We start from the raw sequence: 16058 nt of genomic DNA on the forward strand, positions 1-16058 counted from the left end.
AAAAAGCACATTTATAGATGAAATTATTTTATTTGGAGAAAAGAATAGAATCATAGAATTCCGACAGTGTAGAAGGTGGCCATTCGGCCCTTTGATCTGCACTGACTCTCTCTGACAGACTACCTTACCCAGGCCCTTTCCTCCATCTCCATAACCTCACACATTTAACATGGATAATCCATCTAAACTACACATCTTTGGACACTAAGGAGTCATTTAACATGGGCAATCCACCTAACCTGCACATTTTTGGACACTAAGGGGTAATTTAGTGCGGCCAATTAACTTAACCCGCCCATCTTTGGACTGTGGTCGGAAACTGGAGCACCCGAAGGAAACCCAAGCAGACATGGGAAGAAGGTGTAAACTCCACACGGACACAGACAAGGAGCCAACCCGGGGTCCCTGGCGTTGTGAGGCAGCAGCACTGACCACTGTGCCATCACGCTGCCTTACAAAGAACAAAGAACAACACAGCACAGGAAACAGGCCCTTTGGCCCAACAAGCCCGCGCCACCATTTTAACACTCAGTGAGTGCCTCATTCCAATCCTTCTTCTACCTAAGCCTCTTGGACTCCACAATAAAGGGGTGCAAATTTAGAGAATTATAATGTGTGCCAGATTAAGGGAGGTCTAATTTAGGGACAATTTGTTATCACCAATCAGCCTAAAAGCACGTTTTTGGGGCGTGGGAGGAAACCAGAGTATCCGGAGAAAACCCACGCAGGCACGGGGAGAATGTGCAAACTCCCACAGACATTGACCCAAGTCGGAGATCCGACCCGGGTCCCTGTAACTGCATGGCAAACAGTGATAGTCACTGAGCTGTCGTGTTGCCCGTCAGTTGGTCCAGTTTAAGTGTACACTAACAACGTGAAGCACCAGGCAACTCTCGAAGCAACATCCAAGAGCAACCCTCGCACGACCCACCGCGTCACCTTGAAGGAGAAAATAATTCCATAGAAGGAGAAGGGGAATCAAGAATACTGGTTCAAGCTGGTCTTGTACACTTTAAAATGGAACACCAGTTAACAGAGAAATAAGGATACTGGTCTAAACTGTTGTTTCCTTCTGGTTATTCCTCTTCAGAGTAAAGAGGTTTGGTCTGTGTAGGTGCAGTCCCTGTTGTGTTAAACTAAGAGCATAAATCTATAAGGGCCAAGTTTAAAATAAGACTCAAGATGAGAAGAAACAATTTTCTCCTCATTATGTTGGATTTGTGCTCGATTACCTTTGAAGATCACTGACATTCTCTCAGGAGATTACACGGGTGACGTCCACCAGCAGGAGGACTGGCTGTCTATATATGGGTGTTGGCCCATGCCCCATTAGCATCCCCGCTATGGGCTGCGGAACTCAACGGGTGCCCCGCTGCAGGTCACCGGCTGCAGGAGAGGGGGGAAACAGCCGACTCCCTGTCGGCCGGGCCTTTGCTGGCATCACCATCCTGCCCCTACCCGGTGGTGTCAGCTGTTGGGAGCACAGCCGGATTGTTCTGGGTTTCCAAGTCCGACTTCAGAGCATGAGGGCAAAAAAACCCAAAAAAACAAGTGCGATATTAAGGGTGCTGCACTGTTGGAGGTGCCGAGTTTAAGATGAGGCACTCAAATTGAGGCCCTGTTTCGGTGAAGGGGAAAGATTCCACGCCATTGCTTTGGGGAAGAGTTATCCCCAGAGTCCCGGCCAATATCTATTCCTCAATCCACAGCACAGATTAAATGTTATCTGGTCATCATCACATTTCTGTTTGTGGGAGTGGTGTGTACGTTAGCTGCTGTGCCTCCAACATCACAGTGATTATTTTACACTTCAAAACAACTCCATTGGTTGTCTCTGAGACATCTAGTGGTTGTGAAAGGCGCGACATAAACCTTCCTTTCTCCTGCGCACACCAAGGGAGAATGAACATCTTCTGAGGACATTCCTCGAGTGTCCTTCAGTGCTTTCTTTAAGAGATTCGCTGCGTCCTTTTGCACCGGAAAATTGCAAATGGGGTGCTCCGGCCTTGACTGCTGATTCCAACAGCCCCCTGCTGCCATGGGTGAGTGGGCCGAATGAATAAAAACGTGGATAGCTAGTGCACAAGCGCCTCTCCCTTGTCATCCAAACAAAGCAGGTGGAACGCCGTGTTTTCACAGCATGGAAACAGGCCATTTGGCCCATCTGGCCTATACTGGTTCATGCTCCACTTAAGGCTCCTCCCACCCTACCTCACTGAATAATCCAGCCCAGGGTTTGAAAGGAAGTGGGTGAGAACACTGCACAGTTTTCTCATTTGGGCATTATTCCTTTCAACTGAAAAATCACCGTTCTGCTACTTAAGGGAGATGACGGGGAGAAAACCAGGACGTTATAGACCTGTGAGCCAACAATAAAGAATGAGTGAAAATCTCGAAAATTTCCAGCTGATCAAAGTGAACCAGCTTGCGGTTGCTTTGACAAAGGTCATCTGGACTCGAAACGTCAGCTCTTTTCTCTCCTTACAGACGCTGCTGAGATTTTCCAGCATTTTCTCTTTTGAAACCAAATTAAATGATTTCTAAAGGATGGGGACTTAAGGGAAACTAACTTGCATGGCTAAAAAGGTGTAGCGAGTCTGCTCTACAGTGAGCTGGGAAAGATTGATGGGTCAAATGCTCTCCTTCCACAGTGGCACAGTGGTTGGTACTGCTACCTCACAGCGCCAAGGGTCCGGGTTCGATTCCTGGCTTGAGTCACTGTCTGTGCGGAGTTTACACATCCTCCCCATGTTTGTGTGGGTTTCCTCCAGGTGTTCCTGTTTCCTCCCACAGTCTGGAAGATGTGCTGCTTAGGTGCATTGGCCACGCTAAATTCTCCCTCAGTGTACCCGAACAGGCGCCGGAGTTTTGGCGACGAGGGGATTTTCACAGTAACCTCATGTAAACCTACTTCATGGAATCATAAAATCCCTACAATACAGGAAGAGGCCATTCAGCCCATCGAGTCCACACTGACAACAATTCCACCCAGGCTGTAACCCCACATATTTACCCTGTTAGCCTCTCCCACTCCCCCACTCCCCGCCACCAAAGGGCAATTTAGCATGGCCAATCGATCTAACCTACACATCTTTGGACTTGATTACAAATAAAAAATAAAATCATAAAACAAAATAAAAGCTCTCTCCACCCGGGATAGGTGTTGGTCACATTCCAAGCAGGCTTGGGGGAGGGTGGGGAGGCAACTGAATGATGAAAAAGATCGCATGGCTTCTGGAAATTCTTTGGTGGTTCAGGAGCTGAGACGATGAGCTTCTGGCATGTGGTTGCCTTAGGGACGGTGCTAGATTGGAGTCTGAATCGTCAGCAGAGGCTGGCTATAAAAGAGGGAGTTCCACTTCACCTAAACTCACACACTAACTCACAGAGGCACGTTAAGGAGCTCAGAGCAAACCTCACCCAACAGAGCAACAAGATGAACGAGAGATTCCCGCTGCAGGTCCGAATTATTGGATTAATGCAAACTAAGAAGGAAAAGGTGAGCCACGTCAAAGTTGTTTTACAAAACTCATGGTCATCTTGTATTCTCAAACATCAAGTGCATTCCTTGAATTCTGTTTGACTATTTCGCCTGTTTGTTTCTCTCTGATCCACTCACCAACATTTCTCTTTAATGACAGACCTACCTCACATCTGTCCTGTGGTCAGATCAGAATGATGTTATTGTCTATAGGAAGTTTGCAGAGTTCAAGAAACTGCACGTAAGTCAATTTTTATCTTTTGATAACTTTTCACTGACACTCACGACTTTCATTGCGTCAAGTGTATGAGTGCGTGTGTTAAATTACTGCTGTTTCGACCACAGAAAGCTGTTACGAAGAAGTACCCTCTTGAGGCTGGGCGCATTAAAAAGTCTGATCGAAGTCTACCCAAGTTCCAAGGTAATCATTTGTTGTTTTTAAATCCATTATTAATCCGAACGCTGCAAATAATAGATTAACCTCTTCCTGGAAGGTGAGATTACCTGGAATTCTAGTTACACAAAATGAAAAATTGATCACTATTGACAAAAATATTTTACAATCTCCAGTGTTGTAAATTTGAAATTTTACAATCTCCAGTGTTATAAATTTTAAATTTTTATGTACTCTAGTGTTACAAGTTTGAAATTTTGCAAATTTGTGTTATAAATTTGAAATTTTAAAAACTTCAGTGTAATATTCAAATATTCTACACATGTAAAAATGAATTTTTAATCATGTTTTTAATGAATCACTGTGAAAGTACAATTGACGATTAAAGAAAAGGCTTTAAAATTCAGGATGTGACATCTTCTCATTCTATTTATCTTGTAGACATCTCCAGAAGGGAAAGGAGGCATGCCCGGGTCAGTAAATCAGTTTTGAGGATAGGAATGCTGCAGGAATATTGTGATCGTTTATTGACATGCTGTACTAAAATCTCCAAGGACCAAGATGTCATTCAGTTCTTCCTGGCCACCAGCCAGGACCTGGCACCTTCCTTCCCCTCAGACAGGTGAGCGCAAGGCGCCAGTGAGGCCAATTTAACTTTACTACCTGGCTTACCGGGAGTCAAGTCACTGCAAAGTTAAATTCCCCGCTGACTGATTTAGCAATGGTCGTACCAAAGCTTCAACTTCCTACGAATGGTCCAGTCTTGTTCAAAACCCACACCTTTTCTCTCCCTCTCTTTTGATCTAGTGTCATCGTCATGCCATCCGCAGTTGAGAGGAGAAAGACTCTGAGACGTTCAGGCAAAACATCCGTCCAGTCCATCACACAACCCGTTGCTGCGGAGAGTTACAAATCCATAGCATCTTATGAAACAAAAGATACCAAGAACAAGCCCTTTAAGGTGTTGGAGAATGAGACTGTCGACGTCATAGCAAAGAACTCATCAGGTGATTATTTTTTTACGAGGGGCATCCTCTTCTCTATTTTGAATGAAATGCATGAAGACACAATAAATCCATTGGAAGGGGCTCTGAGTTCCAAATTGTGAACTTGGATGAGGGATGGTCAATCATTGAACTGAAAAAATGTGATTTTTGAAATCTGGTTTCAGTGAAACATCTCAATATTCCAACAATGCATTAAAAAAAAAGACCATTCTCTGTACATGTACACTGACAGAGATGTGATCCTGTATGTTTACAGGAGGATAGAGAGAGCAAGCTAGTGAAACGTGATCTCGCACATCACTTGTTTAATTAAATCGCGGGCTTCAAATTACTATGATTGTGGAGATGCCGGCGTTGGACTGGGATGGGCACAATAAGAAGTTTTACAACACCAGGTTAAAGTTCAACAGGTTTATTTGGAATCATGAGCTTTCAGAATGTTCCTCCTTCAGCGGGTGATATATGCCTTTTAGTAGATTGAACTAGGGCAGGACTTACTCAGTTAATTGTAAGGCGTTGGGGAGAGTTACAGAACAAAGAGATCCAAGGGTACAGGTTCAAAGCTCCTTGAAAGTGGAGTCACAGGTGGACAGAGTGGTGACGAAGACATTTGGCATGCTTGGTTTCATCGGTCGGAACATTGAATACAGGAGTTGGGACGTCTTGTTGAAGTTGTACAAGACATCGGTAAGGCCACACTTGGAATACGGTGTACAGTTCCGGTCACCCTATTATAGAAAGGATATTATTAAGCTAGAAAGCGTGCAGAAAAGATTTACTATGATGCTACCGGGGCTTGATGGTTTGTGTTATAAGGAGAGGCTGCATAGACTGGAACTTTTTTCTCTGGAATGTAGAAGGCTGAGGGGTGATCTTGTAGAGAGCTATAAAATAATGATGGGCAGAGACAAGGTAGATAGTCAATATTTTTTCCCAAAGTAGGGGAGTCTAAAACTAGAGGGCATAGGTTTAGGTGAGAGGAGAGATATACAAAAGTGTCCAGAGGGGCAATTTTTTCACATAGAGAATGGTGAGTGTCTGGAACAAGCTGCCAAAGGTAGTAGTAGAGGTGGGTACAATTTTGTCTTTTAAAAACAATTTAGACAGTGACATGGGGAAGATGGGTATAGAGGGGTATGGGCCAAATGCAGGCAATTGGGATTAGCTTAGCGGTTTCAAAAAAAAGGGCGGGCGCATGGACAAGTTGGGCCAGAGGGCCTGTTTCCATGCTGTAGACCTCTATGACTCTATGCCATGTTTGTGAACTAACCTCCATTCACCTAATGAAGGAGCAGTGCTCCAAAAGCTCGTGATTCCAAATAAACCTGTTGGACTTTGACCTGGTGTTGTGACTTCTTACTGTTCAAATTACCCCATAAACCCTAACTGATTTTAACAAGCTGGGACAATACAGCTCCTCAAATGTGTAAAATAGTCTCATAAAAGTAGCGTTTATATTATCTCATCCATCTACAAAATGTTGATATATATCAACAGAACATTGTAACATTGATTTTTTAATCACAGACAATAGGATAAACAGGAATGCATGTTTGATGTGGACTTGTATATATTAATGGTTCTGACCCCTGTCACGTTTAGGTTGGTGGCTTGTGGAAAATGAAGAGAAACAGTTAGCTTGGTTTCCAGCTCCCTATCTCAAAAAATGTCGGGAATGTGCCCCATCAACAATGTCAATTATTGAAACAGACGGTAAGTTAAGGAATAACTTAAAGGAGCAAAGTACCAGTTTTATATTTTATAATTAAAGTTGCAATGTTCTATACATACTGCATTTTATAAATTTTAATAGCATGAACACTCATTGCACTGTTCTGGTCTGACACAGTTAAAGATCGTTAGTGAAAGCCTACATGAGCACCATGTATACACCATGTGTAGGGAAAGCGATGGCCTAGTGGTATTATCGCTAGACTATTAATCCAGATATTCAGCTAATGCTCTGGGGACTTGAGTTCGAATCCAGCCCCGGCAGATAGTGGAATTCCAATTCAATAAAAAATATCTGGAGTTAAGAATCTACTGACCATGAAACCATTGTTGGAAAAAAAAAACCATCTGGTTCACTGCTGTCCTTACCTGGTCTGGTCTACATGTGACTCCAGAGCCACAGCAAAGTGGTTGACTCTCAACTGCCCTGAGGCAACGAAGGATGGGCAATAAATGCTGGCCCAGCCACTGACGCCCTTGTCCCATGAACGAATTAAAATAAGTATTTCAAACTCTTCAATTCCAACTGTGTTCATTTTCCGAGGAACATTAACCTGTCAGACTCTCTCATAAAGGGTCTTTCACTTGCAAACCTGAAAGTACTTTTTTCTCCGTTTCATCTCATTATAAAATGCTACAGCACAGAAGGAGGCCACTCAGCCCATTATCTCTGTGCCTGCTCTCGGTAAGAGCGACTTGGCCACTCACACACTCCTCCTTTCCCGGTAGCCCTGTGTATTTTCTCTTCAAGTGATTATCCAATTTCCATTGGAAAATCAAATCTCAGATTACCTCCACCAGTCTCAGGCAGTGCAATCCAGGTCCTGACCACGTGCTGCTTAAAAACAGTTTTTAACTATTTTTGATCCACCATAAATCAGCATAGTTTGGCTCTTAACCTTTCAGACAAGCAGCACGGTTTCTCCCTATCTACCCTGCTCAGGCCCCTCATGATTTGGACAGAATCCCCTCTTAATGATCCCTTCTCTGAGGAGAATAGCCCCAGCTTTTCCAGTCTATCCACGTAACAGAAATCTCTCATCCTTTCAACCATTTTCATAAACCTTTCTCTGCATCCTTTTTTAATGCTCAGAATTGGACACAATAGACGGGATCTTATGGCTTCACTCGACCCGAGATTGAAAGATCCTGCTCGAGGTCAACAGACCTTCCCGTTGTCCACCCCTTCCTTGCTCCGATTCCATGGGGACAGGGCAGTACAATTCTAGCGAATATCTCAGCTGAGGCTGAAGCAGTGTTTTGTAGGTGTATAACACATTGTCACATTTACAATGCATGTTAAGCAAAATCCAAAGAAGATCACCCCCTCTTTTCTGGTTTATATGTGAGACTGAGGCCCATTATGCAGTAGATTTTTAATCAACATTTATCTAAAATTGACTCCTTTTCTCTGTATACATTTAGGCGGTCTGTATTATGCTGTTAAAAGCTATGAAGCAAAAAATGAAGATGAATTATCCATGCATGTCGGGGTCATAGTTGAAGTGTTGAAAACCTCCAGTCGTGGATGGTGGCTTATCAGGTTTGTCCCACTTGACTTCTAATCCTTTGTTCCCCAGTCAGTAGTTTCAAATAATAAATAGCGTATGATATTTGAGGGAGGCGATGACCTAGTGGTATTATCACTAGACTATTAATGCTGATTTCAGCTAATGTTCCAGGGACCCAGGCTCGAATCCCACCACAGATGGTGGAATCTGAATATAATAAATAATATCTGGAATTAAAGATCTAATGAAGACCGTGAAACCATTGTTGATTGTGGGAAAAATCTATCTGGTTCACTAATGTCCTTTAGGGAAGGTGATCTGTTGGCCTTACCTGGAATGGCCTACATGTGACTCCAGATCCACAGCAATGGGGTTGACTCTCAACTGCCCTCGGGCAACTAGGGATGGGCAATAAATGTTAGCCAACCAGCGATGCCCATGTTCCATGAATGAATAAAGAAAAATTCTGAAGTTACATTCTTCAATTGCCCCATATTAATATTTGTTTTTTAAATGAATTCTGAATGTAGCAACAATCTAAATTTCGATTTGTAGTTCAACAGAATTACATGATTAAATGTTATTTATTTTCTATTTCAAGAATAACATTATCAAAAATTAGCTTAACAAGGATTTGCACTGTGGTTTAGATCTTCTTAAATTTTAAGAGAATACAATATCAACAGAATTCATTCTGTATTTAAGGTTAATAAATTTACAAAGAATGCAATCCATTATGCATTCTGACAACTGCAAAGAAACAAGGAGACTAACTCTCATCATTTTATTGACCAATAGGTACAATGGCAAATCTGGCTTTGTCCCATCTCTCTATCTCCAGCCATATAAAAATCCTCATTCAAAATTACAGATTCTCTCCAAACCAATCAGGTCCACTTCCACCCCCAATATAGTCACCGAGACTGAAAATTCGCTGTCGAGTAACGTCAACTTCAACCTGAACAGAAGCCAAGGCAACAATTATTTATCGCCCTCAAAGAACATTGGTGACAAAATTGGACAATATGAACAAACGTCAAAGTCTTCGACCAACTTGACGGACAATAGCCTGTCTGGGGATGAGTTCAGCCTTCCCAATTCAGACGAGTCAGGTAGCAGGCGAGAAAGCTTGTGCAGTACTGGTTCAGGCAGCTCGGAATTATCTGACGACAACAGCTTATCAGATAGTTACCACGTTCTTGAGGGCGGCGATAACGTGGCAAGATTGTTTGAAAAGAACCAAACCGTGGCTCCTGAGAGCAAGCCCAAAGCCCTGAACCATTCTGGAGTGGGAAAGACGGAACTGAAACTCAGCCCTGAGTCTTCCACAAGTGAGAGCATTCCCGTTAAAAGTGTCACCCCCAAGATACCGCCAAGGCCACATCGTCAAGAAATACTGGCGAGGTGCACAACCTTCACCAGGAACATGGTTCTGAGATCTCAACATATGTCTAACTTGAAAATGACTGCGACACAACCTTAGGCCACTCAGCAGAAATAATGGCGAGAAAGGACGCTTTGATTTTACTTAAACAATATTTAGTTTTAAAATGGTATGCAGCAGCTGCAGTTTTATACCTTTATCTGAGGAAAATGTAGGTATCCAACATTGCTATAATCATATTCGTTTTAAGATATGTTTTTATGCAATTTCTATGTGGTGGGATTCATTTTAAATCCTTAACTAATGTTAGAGATGCAAAATGCATCAATTATTAGGGTGTTAGGTTAAATTCTTCAACTGAACTGTAGTTCTTTCCGGACAGCTCTACACATTTCTAGAATTTCAGACTGAACACTCTGTATTTTTATGTACTTACTAGAGGAATAGTAATTTTTCAGCACATCTACAAAGAATGTTTTATTAATAGTATTATTTGCTTCAATCAATACATTCTGATTTGTGATTTGAAGTCTGTCTGTTGTGACAAATATTGTGAAGTGTTTTTAATGAGATGTAAAATTAAAGACCATAATTGTTTTAAGAGATTCCTGTAGTTGGATTTGTTTGAAAGTTTTAAAGTTTATTTATTACAGTCACAAGTCGGCTTACGTTAACACTACAATGAAGTTACTGTGAAAATCTGCTGGTCGCCACACTCCAGCGTCTATTGGGCACACCGAGGGAGAATTTAGCATGGCCAATCTACCTAACCGGCACACCTTTCAGGCTGTGGGAGGAAACCCATGTAGACACAGGGAGAATGTGCAAACAGTGAGCCAAGGCAGGAATTGAACCTGGGTCCCTGGCACTGAGTCAGCAGTGCTAACCACTGTGCTGTTCCTTATATAATAGTGGTATTAATAGATTTAATAAGGGGATCCACATTAAAGGCTGTGTTTGTGGTCTATCCATATCCTAACCCCACAACAACATGGTTGATTTTTAACTGCAATCTGAAGTGGTCTGCCAAAGAACTGTATTATTACAAAATGGCTGCCATGCCTTCCAAGAAGAAGGTCCAATATCAACAGGTTAGTGTATCCTTGGATAATCAATGACCATGCCCCATGAATGAATTTTAAGAAACATTGCTAATAATTTTTGATTTATTATTGTCACATGTGTTAGTGAACAGTGAAAAGTATTGTTTCTTGCCCGCTATAAAGACAAAGCATACCGTTCATAGAGAAGGAAAGGAGAGTGTGCACAATGTTGTGTTACAGTCATAGCTAGGGTGTGGAGAAAGATCAACTTAATGCGAGGCAGGTCCATTCAAAAGTCTGATGGCAGCAGGGGAGAAAGATCTTTTGACTCGGTTGATATGGGTCCTCAGACTTTTGTATTTTTTCCCGAAGAAAGAAGGTGGAAGAGAGGAATGTCTGGGGTGCGTGGGGTCCTTAATTATGCTGACTGCTTTTCTGAGGCAGTGGGAAGTGTGGACAGAGTCAATGGATGGGACGCTGGTTTGTGTGATGGATTGGGCTTTGTTCATGACCCTTTGTAGTTTCTTGCGGTCTTGGGCAGAGCAGGAACCATACCAAGCTGTGATACAACCAGAAAGAATGCTTTCTATAGTGCATCTGTAAAGGCTGGTGAGAGTCATAGTACCAAATTTCCTTCGTCTTCCCAGAAAGTAGAGGCGTCGGTGGGCTTTCTTAACCATAGTTTCGGCACGGGATAAAGGATTACGAACGGGAAGAAGGGCTCACTCGCAATCATGCTGAAACTTCTATAGTAGCACTCGTATTGAGAAAAGTGACTAAAGTCTACCTGTTATACCTGGCCAATCACAACACAATACCCAGCTGAGAAAGAAAGATCAAAAGCAAAAATTATAAACGATCAATTAGCCGTCACATTAAAATTTGAGCATGTTGTATTTTCCACCATGGACAAAATGCTTTCTCGTTACCTATCATTAAGAGTTATAACTAGATGCTTCCAAGGTATGGCATGGTAGAATTACAAATAGGGTTGCATTTCTGGAGGTTAATCACATGATTTGCTCCCAGGCTCCAGCCCTGTGACACAGTTCCTTGCTATGCAGTTGGAAAAGCACAGAGATTCATTGCACAATGAGATGACGCTGCTGAATGGCCTCCCCCCCCCCTTCCCCCAGCCCTCCCATTTTCAATTTTTTTTTAAAATCTGGTACAAGAGAAATGTTCAACAACAAATCACAATGAACAAAAATCGATATTCGACTCTCCCATTGATTTTTCTCCAGGGACGCGCGCTGCAGTGTCCTGGAGCTAGGTCTTCAATACAGGAGACTCCAGCTCAATCCTGGATGGTTGGCGACCTTCGTAACAACAATAGCTTTCTATCACCCCACGAATCAGGTACTTTGTTTCTAGGTTACGATTGGTTTTGTAGTTCAGCTACAGTAACTTGACATTCCCACTGGAAACACGTTTGAAAATGAGTCTGTACCTCAAGGTTGTCCAAAACTGTAATAAATCATGGAATCCCGACAGTGAAGAAGGAGGCCATTCGGCCCATCAAGTTTGCACCGACCACAATCCCACCCAGGCCCTATTCCCTTAACCCTATGCATTTACCCTAGCAAGTCCCCCTGACACCAAGGGGCAATTTCGCATGGTCAATCCACCTAACCCACACATCTTTGGACTGTGGGAGGAAACCAAAGCGCCAGGAGGAAACCCATGCAGGCACGGAGAGATTGTGCAAACTCCGCACAGACAGTGACCCAAACCGGGAATGGAACCTGGGTCCCTAGTGCTGTGCGGCAGCAGTGCCAACCACTGTGCCACCGTGCTGCCCTAATTTGCAAGGACAGTTGGCATGAGGACATTTTATTTATAAGGGGCTGGTCTTGTGATGAGACAAGCTTGAAGTGTAGAGTTGGAAAGGAAACTGGAGGAAGTCAGAGGTTCAAAGCTAGGCCAGGGCTCAGCCTGGTGGGATGAGGGGGTGGCAGTGGGAGTTTAGAAGGAAGGAACAAAGGCAGCTCAGCAGACCCTGTTCACAGAGAAGTCAATAAATTCCTTACGCTTGTTGGAGTCTAAGACAGGAAGGAGATCTCAGATGTAGTGGAAGGGGGGATTTAAAAAAGAGGTTTCTTTGCTCTTGGGAATAATTCTGGAGTAATGGGCAGTTCTGGCAGTGGACGGAGAGGAATGGCTATTCTGAGTGGACCTAGCCAGACTGGGTGATGCACGGATATGTCAGTTGTGAGCTGGAAGCATTCAAGGTGATTCCCCTTTAACACAAAGAATTGACTTGACTCTGGGTTCAGGGTGGGGGGTCCATGTGGGCAGTGTCGGGTTTGATAGGACAGAACCAGGTGAAGCCAAGGGATGCAAGACTAGATTCTTTTTTCTCATTTTACTCTTCTTCTCACAATTTCCTGATCAACTATGTTCATCAGGAAATTGAATGTTCTCATTGAGTTAACCTATCAATGGTGAAGCTGTGAGACCATAAGATATAGGAGCAAAATTAGGCCACTCGGCCCATTGAGTCTACTGTGCCATTCAATCATGGCTGATATTTTTCTCATCCCCATTCCCTTGCCTTTTCCCCATAACTCCTGGTCCCCTTATTAATCAAGAACCTATTTATCTCTGTCTTAAAGAGATAACATATATGGTATATATCTTACAGAATTGAAACTTTGCCAAATTACTTCCTTTGCAATTAACAGAATAAGTCAATTTAGCTCTAAGGAAGGGTCATCCAGACTCGAAACATTGGCTCTATTCTTGCTCCACAGACGTGGTCAGACCTGTTAAGATTTTCCAGCATTTTCTGCTTTTATTTAACATTCCGGCATCTGCAGTATTTTGCTTTTATATTTATTCCAATTTGCTGTAACACTAAGGGCACGTTCTGGCCTAAAGCCGGTCCCGCCCAACGCGGAACTTCCAGCCCCCAGGCAGGCAGGACGGGGAAATCCCACCCTCTTGTCACACCACTCCTCTTTGTCAATTATTTACAGCCTCAGACCCACCTGGATTTCTTCGTCAGTCTCATGTTCTGCCACATGTAATCCAAAAACATGGAAGCCTGGAACAGTCTGCCGATCCTCTTGAAGTGTCGCTCTGGAGAATTCAATAAAAGGCAAATGAGCGTCAGAGATCTAATGGCAATGGAAGAAAACTCACTTCCAGCTACTTATAGGCCCTGCCTTGGACTGACATGTAGAAAAGAATAAACACTTCACAGAAAAGAAAAACCAATTCAATAAAGAAAATAGTCAGGTGGAAATGCCTGATGGCACTTTCGACTCAGTGCTTCTCAAAGCAGAAATACTGGATTTGTATAGACTAGACACCAGCAAAGGGGAAAGAAAAGGACGTGCACCTTCCTTTAAAAATTACATCTGCTACTTTATTTTTCAATCAAAAAACATTGTTTTTAAAACGTTCTGGACGATTGTGGTTACTGGGGTAAACACAGTAAGAAGTCTCACAACACCAGGTTAAAGTCCAACAGGTTTATTTGGTAGTAAACGCCACTAGCTTTCCGCAAGATAGTGGCATTTACTATCAAATAAACGTGTTGGACTTTAACCTGGTGTTGTGAGACTTCTTACTGCCTCCACAGCTGGCCACTCTTGGATATCTGAAAGCACAAAGGAACAAGAGTATGGTCGCCAAGTAATACGTGTGTGCTTACATCATCCACAAATCAGGAGTGTGGGGGTGAGAGGGAGGTGGGTAATTGGTTAAGAGGGTACCTTCTTTGATAGTTTCAGCTCCTGTGCTGCTGACAACCTTCGGGCAATGGCAGTCCCAACAATGGCCATTAACATCGCCTCCATGGAGGTCAGGTTCTGCACACATGCAGGTCTCGCTCCAGTTGGCATCTTTTGTGCGCCAGCTGCCCTGCCAGAGATATTGTGCAATGTGTCTGCGTGAACCCCTGGGTGCAGTCAGATGTGGGTGTGGGACTTCGAGCAGTGCCAAGTACATGAGACCGCAGTAGAGAATATGAATGCCAAGTATGTGTCCTGACTCAAAGTCTGTTCATAGATCGTGCAGATGTAGCGATTTAAGCATTGCCTGAGGTTAGTTATGTCGTTGTGTGACATTTGATGATGCAATCAGTAATCTCGATCGTTCCTGTAAGATCACTGAATTTCTTGCAGCCCTGTAACCAGGTACTCAGGTCTGACTCCATCCATTGATCTCCGTGATTCTCTGGTTCTGCTGCCGTTGAGTGTGTCAAGAGGGTCTCCGGAGCCCCTTCGGAAACAGACATCTCCTCTCCTTTCCAACCCTTCCAGTGAGACCCCAGAGCAGCATCTGATGAGCTTGGAGTCTGCTCTATCCCATCCTCAGCCATTAATCAGTCCTTTCCGGGTCAGATTCAGCTCACAAAGGCCTCCCAGTGCCTGCCCCAGCCGCTTTGCACCTCCTCTTTCAGTGAGGCAGGCGAGCTTTAAGCAGTGCAGGCTAAGTACGCACAGTGCTGCCTCTTTGCTCAGCAGTCCAGCTAATTACCAATCCAGTAAAACAGCATGAAGTCATGTCTCGCGTGTTTACCCTCACCACATCCTCTCTGTCCCTCCCATAACCATGATAGGGTTCCCCTTGTCCTCACTTTGCACCCCATCTGCCCACAAAGGATCATCCTTCTCCACTCCGGACCCGATGGTACCTCCCACCCCACCCCCATCAGCTCTGTGACATAATGGTCCACTCCTGCATCACACCCAACACCCCATTCCCGTCCCACAGCACCTTCCCATGCAATCGCAGAACACCTTCCCCTTTATCTCCACCCTCCACACTGTTCAAGGCCCCAGACAGGCTTTACGAGGAGCGTTTCACTTGCACATCTCTGACACCTCAAACTAATAGCGATCACCTTTTGAAGTCCCGGGAATCCCTGCTGCCTTGTATCCTGTGGCAGAACTGCCTGCGATTCCTTGTAGTGTCTCTGCAACTTAGCCTCATTTCCCATCAACCTTTACTGTCACTCTCACTTAGCCAATTTTCCAGCAATATTTGGGCCAGGACCACACGATTAACGCTCCCAACCAAGTTTGCAATTGGAAGTGACTTAAGTCTCACGGTTAAACTAAAGCAAAAGCCAGAGCTCATCACCACCTTCACAAGGGCAATTGGGGATGGGCAATAAACGCTGGTCTAGCCAGCAACACACACATCACAGGAACAAATAAAAAGAAACAACCTAGCTGGTTCGTTGCCCAAACACCATGACAGAATAATGGCTCAGCATGCTAAACTCCCCTCAGCGTACCCAACCAGGCATTGGATTCTGGCGACTAGGGCATTTTCACAGTAACTTCATTGCAGTGTTAATGTAAGCCTACTTGTGACACTAATAAAGAAACTTAGAACTTAAATGAAAATAACCTCATACCATCCACCTGAACGATGGTGGTGTGAACTTTTTTGGCAATGTGAAAGGTTAACAACCTAAATTCATAATTTCAGTACTTAGTCTTACCTCGAAACACCTCAAGAACTCAGAGTCTGTCACACAGCGTATATTGCCC

At 43.7% G+C, this 16058-nt stretch overlaps 1 protein-coding gene across 1 annotated transcript; it reads left to right on the plus strand.

The window, feature by feature from the left end:
* Window positions 1-3389: 3389 nt before the first annotated feature.
* On the plus strand, window positions 3390-10103 carry LOC145354640 (NADPH oxidase organizer 1-like). The gene is made up of 8 exons (XM_080206071.1): window positions 3390-3499; window positions 3642-3722; window positions 3827-3902; window positions 4317-4497; window positions 4683-4882; window positions 6485-6595; window positions 8039-8156; window positions 8923-10103. The coding sequence occupies exons 1-8, from the start codon at window positions 3437-3439 to the stop codon at window positions 9605-9607; spliced, it is 1515 nt and encodes a 504-aa protein (XP_080062197.1). The 5' UTR covers window positions 3390-3436; the 3' UTR covers window positions 9608-10103.
* The last annotated feature ends 5955 nt before the right edge of the window (window positions 10104-16058 follow it).

This window comes from Carcharhinus amblyrhynchos, chromosome 18 (genome assembly GCF_965287045.1).
Source record: "Carcharhinus amblyrhynchos chromosome 18, sCarAmb.v2.hapA, whole genome shotgun sequence".
In the NCBI taxonomy this organism is placed as follows: domain Eukaryota; kingdom Metazoa; phylum Chordata; class Chondrichthyes; order Carcharhiniformes; family Carcharhinidae; genus Carcharhinus; species Carcharhinus amblyrhynchos.